The 9,813-nt window shown below is 40.7% G+C and overlaps 1 protein-coding gene across 1 annotated transcript; it reads left to right on the top strand.

Moving 5' to 3' along the window:
- Positions 1–7,037: 7,037 nt before the first annotated feature.
- nr2e3 (nuclear receptor subfamily 2, group E, member 3) lies at positions 7,038–9,813 on the top strand. The gene is made up of 8 exons (XM_067380199.1): positions 7,038–7,128; positions 7,370–7,520; positions 7,626–7,729; positions 7,816–8,085; positions 8,733–8,914; positions 9,119–9,359; positions 9,477–9,582; positions 9,681–9,813. Exons 1-8 carry the CDS (start codon positions 7,038–7,040, stop codon positions 9,811–9,813), a joined length of 1,278 nt encoding a protein of 425 aa, XP_067236300.1.

Here is a 9,813-nt window from a genome sequence, read left to right as displayed (position 1 = left end):
ACAAAGTGGGTGAAGAGGTCAGGTAAACACTACAATTCTAGATCAGCAAGTGAGGCAAAAAGAAAATGAATCACTGACAGTTTTTTTTTTTTTTTTTGCAAATTTTCTGTGTAAGTATAAATTTGTTAAAATATTTTATTTTCCATCCTTTCTCCAAACCGTAGATTTATTTTATTGATGTAGGGGTCATTAATTCCCCCCCCCCCCCCCCATTTTCCAAACCACTTGTCCTATAGGGTCAGAGATTTTTATTTTGTTTTGAATCAGAAGTAGCAGTTTAATTAAGTCCAGCATGAATAATCAGCACAAAATGAACCACACAGTCAGACCACAGGGCATAGCTTAGAAATATCTTCTCAGGAATTAATTGTGAGATAATTTTAAGAACAGGTGTATGTTTGTGTGGTCTGAAACAGTGAATAATAAACCATAATCAGCCGATATCAAACACTTCCTTCATTATTAACAAAAACAATTATCCTAATGACTGTTGGTTATAAACATGAAATTCTTTGCGGCAATAACAATTTTAACTCTCATAAATGGAATTATCTGAAACGTGAACTATCAGGCCAACCCATGAGCATGTAATTGGGCGTAACAGGGTCGAAGTCAGCTACACAGAAAGATGTGTACCCCAGAGGTTTACAATTCAGGATCCATTCCACTTCAATAAGTACAGTCAGGAGCACTTCCTCAAGGGCATTTTTACAGGGTGAATCTCTCATTCCCAGGCACCACCAAAGTGAAGTTTTCTTTCCCCACCATGAAAGTTTTTGCCCTGGTCTGAAAATAATTCACAAGGCCTACCATGACAGGCTACAAGCCTTCTCAAGGACATTAGGAAAGAATCAGGTCGAGGTGAACACATCTTGTGGTGAAGCACTTAAAGATTATCCTCCATCTTATCTCACAGCAATTCCAATTTTGATTCAAATGGTCCAAAATGGTCCATGCCATTACTAAGGTGGTTTCTGAAGTCTCAGTCTGCCTGGCGGTAGATCTGCCATCTTCGCAATGATGGGTTTGACCTTGCACTTGTGATATTCTTTGCATAGATGTTGCTGCCTATAGATGGCTTCACTTCCTCTTAGTACCCAAAGATTTCTCCTCATTTCCGCAAATACTCTCTCCAGGATGGCAGAGCTTGTTATCATAGTCCTTTATTAGTAGTTTGGTGACTGTGTGATGAGGATCTAGCACTATAGGGTGGATAACTGATGGCTGAAATCAATTCTTGATTAGAACAACCACCAACTTGGATGACCTGGTAAGATTCATGATATTCTGGTGCCAAGGTTAAAAGCTGACTAGTTGAGTGTATGGTTCTCTTTGCTTTAAGCTTTGCTTTGAAAAATTTCAGAAAGAGGGGCATTTTTGCGGCCTGCCGATGGCTGTTCAGTGTTTTTTTTAGATTTGATCTATTGCTCCTATAAGATCACTCCAGGAAGAATAGTTAGCAGGGTCAGGAATATTAGTGGCAGTAGTTTCTGTCATAATGCCACAGAAAATTCCTTTTCGCTATTCATTTTTATCCATAGGAGCTTGTATAGGGGTAACTGGCCATTCTGGTTCAGGTCTGAGTAAATATGATGGACCTTGGCTCCACTTGTTGGGTAGATTATTGACTACTGATTAGTCTCAGCCTCAGATGTCATGCCCACAGACCGTTGGCTGAACATCTGATGCATATGGCACACTTACCTGGAAAAACTTGTTTGAATTCTACAGGATGTCCAGGAGACGTTAGTGTCACGTTCTTTAATGGTCCACCTGGAAACAAATGCCATGACGCCAAACACCCTCATGGAAGAAGAATGCCATCGTGTTTGCAACTGTGACAATAAGTGCTTATCAGGGTCAACTAAATGCTGGATTTTCAAAAGTATGTGAAGTTCGTGTCTCCATTGTTGCAGTACATTTGCACAACGTTCTTGAACTAATAATTTATAGATGCACGCCGGTCTGTTATTGTAGGGACATCGACTTTACATTTTCACGCCCCTAAACATGACGCAGAATAAAACGAACTGTGAATGGTTGTGTTACATGTCATTCAAACATCCTCTTGGGCGGTCCTTGGCCAATGAAAGCTGCGTTAGAGTCCAGACCTGCTGTCAGTCTGAAGGTTTGGCTACGTGAGACTAGGTACTCATAGCTTTGTAAGCTTTCTACCTTGGGAAAGGTGACCAGCTGGATTGCTTTAAAAGTCCACATACCTCCAGGTACATCCAGTAGTCAGTTCCTGGATCTCTGCTGAGTGTATCCGATTGGGGACAACCTTGGGGACAACCACAGCTCAGTGCTGTCGACCATAAATTGCACTAATAGGAGGAATGAGCAACAGTAGAGTGGACATCAGTGGTGGCAACAGTAATGCAACCACTGTAATCTTCAGCTGTACAGACTTTTTTTAATACAGTATCTCACACAAGTGAGTACACCCCTCACATTTTTGTAAATATTTTATTTGATCTTTTCATGTGACAACACTGAAGAAATGACACTTTGCTACTATGTAAAGTAGTGAGTGTACAGCTTGTATAACCGTGTAAATTTGCTGTCCCCTCAAAATAACTCAACACATTAATGTCTAAACCGCTGACCACAAAAGTGAGTACACCCCTAAGTGAAAATGTCCAAATTGGGCCCAAAGTGTCAATATTTTGTGTGGCCACCATTATTTTTCAGCACTGCCTTAACCCTCTTGGGCATGGAGTTCACCAGAGCTTCACAGGTTGTCCTCTTCCATTCCTCCAGGACGACGTCACGGAGCTGGTGGATGTTAGAGACCTTGCGCTCCTCCACCTTCTGTTTGAGGATGCCCCACAGATGCTCAATGGGGTTTAGGTCTGGGGACGTGCTTGGCCAGTCCATCACCTTTACCCTCAGCTTCTTTAGCAAGGCAGTGGTCATCTTGGAAGTGTGTTTGGGGTCGTTATCATGTTGGAATACTGCCCTGCGGCCCAGTCTCCAAAGGGAGGGGATCATGCTCTGCTCATTCCTGGTTCCCTCAATGAACTGTAGCTCCCCAGTGCTGGCAGCACTCATGCAGCCCCAGACCATGACACTCCCACCACCATGCTTGTCTGTAGGCAAGACACACTTGTCTTTGTACTCCTTACCTGGTTGCTGCCACACACGCTTGACACCATCTGAACCAAATAAGTTTATCTTGGTCTCATCAGACCACAGGACATGGTTCCAGTTATCCATGTCCTTAGTCTGCTTGTCTTCAGCATCTTTAGAAGAAGCTTCCTTCTGGGATGACGGCCATGCAGACCAATTTGATGCAGTGTGCGGCGTATGGTCTGAGCACTGACAGGCTGACCCCCAACCCCTTCAACCTCTGCAGCAATGCTGGCAGCACTCATACGTCTGTTTCCCAAACACAACCTCTGGATATGACGCTGAGCACGTGCACTCAACTTCTTTGGTCGACCATGGCGAGGCCTGTTCTGAGTGAACCTGTCCTGTTAAACTGCTGTATGGTCTTGGTCACCGTGCTGCAGCTCAATTTCAGGGTCTTGGCAATCTTCTTATAGCCTACGCCATCTTTATGTAGAGCAACAATTATTTTTTTCAGATCCTCAGAGAGTTCTTTGCCATGAGGTGCCATGTTGAACTTCCAGTGACCAATATGAGAGAGTGAGAGCGATAACACCAAATTGAACACACCTGCTCCCCATTCACACCTGAGACCTTGTAACACTAACGAGTCACATGACACCGGGGAGAGAAAATGACTAATTGGGCCCAATTTGGACATTTTCACTTAGGGGTGTACTCCCTTTTGTGGCCAGTGGTTTAGACATTAATGGCTGTGTGTTGAGTTATTTTGAGGGGACAGCAAATTCACACTGTTATACAAGCTGTACACTCACTATTTTACATTATAGCCAAGTGTCATTTCTTCAGTGTTGTCACATGAAAAGATATAATAAAATATTTACAAAAATGTGAGGGGTGTACTAATTTCTGTGAGATACTGTATAATTATTATTATTATTATTATTATAAGCAATCATATTCAATAGCCAAACATTCTTTATTCACACACAAAACAGTATTGTCTAGCATGTAGGATTTTGGAAAACCATGTAATTTCATTCAGCTGAATCACTTTCATGACAGTTACTGTTACGGTGAGTATTTGCAACAACTCACACCTGCCAAACACACCTAACTTACATCAAATATGACAGTATGCAAATTACATTCAAAAGGTGCGAGATTGTTGTTCACTTAGGTCTATATTTCAAGGCCTTCTTGAGACAGAACTAATTTAAAGTCTTCAGTTCAGAGTTCAAATGGCTCCGTCTGCTCCCCAAGAAGACCCCAACCTAATCGAGGAGCCATAATCTTTTTACACACTCGTTTAGGTCAACAGAGAGCGCTCTGTCAGTGGGACTAAGACACCAATTTAATGCCAACAGAGTATTAAAAAGGATTCTTGGTTCACAGAGATCATCTCCTCATCAGACTACACTACAAACTGTCTGCTGGATATTCATCTTTTGAGTTTAAACAAACCAATTAGAGAAGAGTTACATCAACCGAGTCAAGATAAGCTGTGTTAAATTTCTTCAAATCTATTGTTTTGTGTTGGTCCAAAACAAAGCAAAGTTTTTTGCAATTAAAAGGTCACTTGATTGTGGTTACATGTTTATGAGCAATCTGACCACCTGTTGTGCTTGTGGCTCCAATGAAAGACCCTCCGCCGTGGTAGGGAGACTACGAGAAAGATGGGTTTAAGATGGCATGTGCTGCTGTCTGGCTTTTGTGTGTGACCTTGCACTGCTTAAGACTTTAATAAGATAGATACACAAATCAAAAGAAAAAAGCAAATCACTGACTTCAGCCCTCTAATTACCAGTAAATCACACAGGGGTCACTAATTAGGCAGAGCTGGATCCAGAGAGCAGCCACCATATGGCACCGGTGTCGTTGTCGGGGCCCATGCAGCTCCCACAGCCTCACAAGCAGCTAATTGTTTTCTTTCCCTGCTCCCCCTCTTTTCATTTGAGGTCTTTGTTATCTTGAGAGAACACGTTTTATGGTAGGCTAAGCTGCTTAGCTGATTGAAGTGGGTGCTAGTGGATGCTAGCAGGGTACAAGAGCAGACTGGTCTTCTGCTGAGGTGATGCGTGTTTGTGCTCTGAAAGTTAGAGAGAGTTAACATTTGTTGATCTGAGAGTAGCTGTTTGGTCATAAAAAGACAATCTGGCTCATAGTGTAAATGTTGTATTATGACTTATGAAGAGAAAATGGACTATTTTCTGCAGTGTGACATGCAATACGGCATCTAAAACTATATATATTAATAAAATATGCATGTGTGTATTTATTTTATAATAATATTTCATATAGAAGTGTATAAAAATGTAAAGTAATACAAATATGAAGGTGCAATGTGCATGGTACATTGTACAGTAAAAATACATACATAAAACATTTTTTAAAGTATTACATTTCTTTTTCTTAAAATGTTTAAAAATGTATTTATTGTTTATATAATCAACATGATTATATAACAGACATCAGTTGAGTAGATCATAAGTTTGTAACAATTTTGTAAGCATACAAAAACTTTAAATAAAAAGCTCCATAAATATATAAATAAATAATACACATAAAACAAATATAAACAAAAATATGAAGGTTCAAATGTGTTTGGAATATATTGACAAAAATATACTATTATTTATTTTTTAATGTTTTTATCATCACATCTTTTGAAATGGAACTTGAATATTTGTATTTACAAAAAATTGTTACACCATGACTATTTAAGTAAGTTAAAATATATTGTTTAAAAAAGAAAGAGAATTAAAAAAGAAAATTAATTACAGCACCAAAAACTTACTTTCCCTTATAAATTCACATAAATGTTAACCTAAAATATTGATGTTGAATGAACATTTTGTAAAAAAAAAAAAAAAAACAACAGCATGACATCATAAAAAATGTTATTTGAATTTCAGTGTGCTTATTCCACAGTCAATCATTGTTGGACATCATTTTTTGAGTAAAAACAATATTTAAATCCAGCAGATTTGGCTAACTGGAGCCAATAAAGATTATCATTGCCTCATTATCACTGGAGGACAGTTGAGGATTAAACAATGATGAAATACCACAAAACTTTAGGGAAGAATCCCCTAGCAGATGTTCCCTATAGCCTGTGTACTGTACAAATATCATTCTTTCTTTTTTTTTTCTTTTTTTTAAAACGAGACGTTAGAATTCCTTCATGTCTCGTGTCATGTGTAGTCAAAAGTGAGCAATGCCTTTTTGGATCACTGATCATAACAAAAACAATCACTGACCCATGAAATCAATATTGATTCCTGAAACTTAGAAACCACTGGTAGCCAAGTCACCACAAAAAAAAAAAAAAAAAAAAAAAAATCAATCAAAAGCTAAGTACTGAAAGTTTTGGAGGTTGTGATGCTAACAAAGTCTTCATTCATCAATTTTGAGGGGAAACCCTCAAAAGAGAAGAGATGAGAGCATGAAGGCTGGATGGAGAGTTATGACTCAACCCCAATCCTTTTGTTTATTCGTCTCTCTCCACACTTGTTGTGGATGGAGCTAATACTGAGTGTGACTGATTGATCCACCCCTAGATGGACAGTAAAGATTAAGAGGATGACAAATAGGCACTTGCTTACACAGCGCTTGCTGCTAATCCCTTTGTCTTCCTTTAGGGAGCCCACGGTAGCCTCAGAGTCACTCACTATCTGGCATCGCTAGACTCACCAGGAGGAGGTGACAGACCACACTGCACTTTACAAAAGCAACAGACAAGAACTTCTACAGGACAGAGATACCCAGAGTAAAGTACGGACCATCAGGATAGAGACCTTGAAGGAACTTGAAGAAACATCTAACATTCTCAAGGCTGGACGGATCTTTTTGAGGACCCTCTAGGATTCCAATTAATCCACCTGGGACAGACATTTTGACCTCAAAAGCCAGATCCTTCTAAGGGGTCACTTCAGGAACAACTTGTGTGCACTTTTTCAGTACATTGAATGGAGGATCCAATGTCAGAAATGTCAATGGTACAATTTGTATCACCATCAGAGTCTTCCAGGAGCAACTCTACAGATGACAGTCAAGAGGGTAAGTAACTGCTTCAATTTAGCTTGTACTGGTCATGCAACAAGTGGCAAAGACTCTTGCAAACAATGACCTTTGAAAGTCCTAAAGTGCTGTAGTCTAAAGCAAGGTTTATGTAGACAAAATCTGGACACTTTGCCCTATACCTCAACTAATATGAAATGCCAGTTGACTCCTAATGATTGGATTGGAAATTTGTGATTGTGACCTGGAATAACAAATAGTTGTTTCCTTGCTTTCCCAGGTAAAAGCCCCGCTCCTGGCAAGATCCTGAACTCGGGACTTCTTTGTAAAGTGTGTTCTGACACCAGCAGCGGGAAACACTACGGAATATATGCTTGCAATGGTTGCAGTGGCTTTTTCAAGCGCAGTGTGAGGCGCAGACTCATCTACAGGTGAGAAAACACCTTACATATTTAAAGTTGGGAGCAAAGAAGATTGAAGGTAAAACCTTCTATAAAACCAGTGCAATAACATAAATTTAAAATTTAAATTTACAGATGTCAAGCTGGTACAGGCATGTGTCCCGTGGATAAAGCCCATCGGAATCAGTGCCAGGCTTGTCGCTTAAAGAAATGCCTTCAAGCTGGCATGAACAAGGATGGTGAGTCAACTTTTAAAGGCGTCCTCTTCTTTTTGACTTCCTCTGTTGTCGCTGCTTTCTAAACTTTTCCTTCCATCTCCTCTCAGCTGTTCAGAATGAACGTCAGCCCCGCAGCACCGCTCAAGTCAGGTTAGACGCACTGGATGTGGACAAGGACAAGGAGCACCTCGCCACCACCTTGGAGCCTACTTCCTCGTCCACCTGCTCTGTGATCAACCGCCCAATGTTGGGCTCCTCCATCAGCTCCAGCATCAGCTCCACAGATGCTAGCCAACACAACAGCCCCAAGAACGGACATCGCTTCATGGCCAGCCTGATGACGGCCGAGACCTGCGCCAAGCTGGAACCAGAGGATGGTAAGGAATGAGACCAACTTGATCAATCAGCATCACTAGCTATGTTTTGTTGATGAACACCATGTCTGAAAGATCGGAGATAGGATGGCAAAAAAGTAAAACTCACTTAAAGTAAAGCTCACTTTGAACTTTGAATTTGCTCTAGATCTTTATGACGTTATAGTGTCTTGGAAGCCTCCTTACACTATCAGAAATATGTTAAAAAATGATGAAGTGCAAAAGCTTGTCACTGGGGCAGTACCCCCAACTTTGTACCTTATTTGCTCCTAAAAGGTTGAAAACTTCAGGGTACACATTACTAGTACTAATATGTTTGTGTGCTAATATGCAACTAACTTTTAAGGGTATATAAGGTACAAAGTTAAAAGTAAAAACTTTTTCTGACAGTGTAAAAGGCACTTACGATATACAAAATGATACCTGACTGACATTGACTGACTAGGTAGCGAGACAGTACTGCCTTAGGTTTTGGAAACAGTCCATGGCTATGCTAGTCTACCAGATAAACCAACCCTAAATACTGTATCATAAATCAGCCTGGACCAGCAGGAAAAATTCATATTGGTCTAAGCTGACTTTTCAACAGGCTAATAACTCTTTATCCATATTTCATCAGTTCATTATTTTGTATGTAACTGTGTTTACAGTGGATGAGAACATTGATGTGACCAGTAATGAACCTGAAAGGAGTTCTCCGGAGTACGGCAGTGCTCTCTACCCCTCACGCGGCCCTGAGAGTGTATATGAGACTTCAGCCCGCCTACTCTTCATGTCTGTTAAATGGGCCAAGAATTTGCCAGTGTTTTCCCATCTACCTTTCAGAGACCAGGTGAGAGTCAGGCGCACTATTGTTTCTCACTCTTCTCTTTCTTGCTCACAAAGTGAGATATTTTCAGGCACACTGTATATTAATCGGCAGGTACAATTATCTGCCAGTGCCGCTCAAAATAACAAATATTGTTGATTAATCGCCCTAACAATCTATCACTATCCATAACTGCAAGTTTTAACCCACCATTTTTTGTGATTTTAGGTAATTCTACTTGAGGAAGCGTGGAGTGAGCTGTTTCTTCTGTGTGCAATTCAGTGGTCACTACCTCTGGACAACTGCCCCCTGCTGTCCCTGCCTGACCTCTCACCCACGGGACAGGGCAAGGGAAGCCCTTCCGCCTCAGACCTGAGGGTCCTGCAAGAAGTGTTTAGCCGCTTCAAGCCCCTGCAAGTGGATCCAACAGAGTTTGCATGCTTGAAAGCCATTGTTTTGTTTAAGCCAGGTAGGTTTTTTCCTCTTCTTGCCACAAAGGGGCATAAATGATAGCAAGCTTTACAAAAATTAAATTGGTGGGGTATAAATGGTGTTCCGAGTGAGTAATCTTTGCATTCTGTAACAGAAACACGAGGACTTAAAGACCCAGAACAGGTGGAGAATCTTCAAGATCAGTCCCAAGTGCTGCTAGCTCAACATATCCACACTCTTTACCCCAGTCAAGTCGCCAGGTGAGCACACACACACACACTTACATAAACAAGTTAAAATGTATGTTTGAGAGAAGACACAACTAATACAAATTATTTTTATGAATATCTGTCTTTAGGTTTGGCAGACTATTACTTCTCCTTCCATCCCTTCACTTCGTGAGTTCAGAAAGAATCGAGCACCTTTTCTTCCAAAGAACCATCGGGAACACGCCTATGGAGAAACTGCTGTGTGACATGTTCAAAAACTGA

This window comes from Chanodichthys erythropterus, chromosome 24 (assembly GCF_024489055.1).
Source record: "Chanodichthys erythropterus isolate Z2021 chromosome 24, ASM2448905v1, whole genome shotgun sequence".
NCBI classification, from domain to species: Eukaryota; Metazoa; Chordata; class Actinopteri; order Cypriniformes; family Xenocyprididae; genus Chanodichthys; species Chanodichthys erythropterus.
The sequence above is the reverse complement of the archived record's forward strand: the minus strand, read 5'-3'. Positions and strand labels throughout refer to the sequence as shown.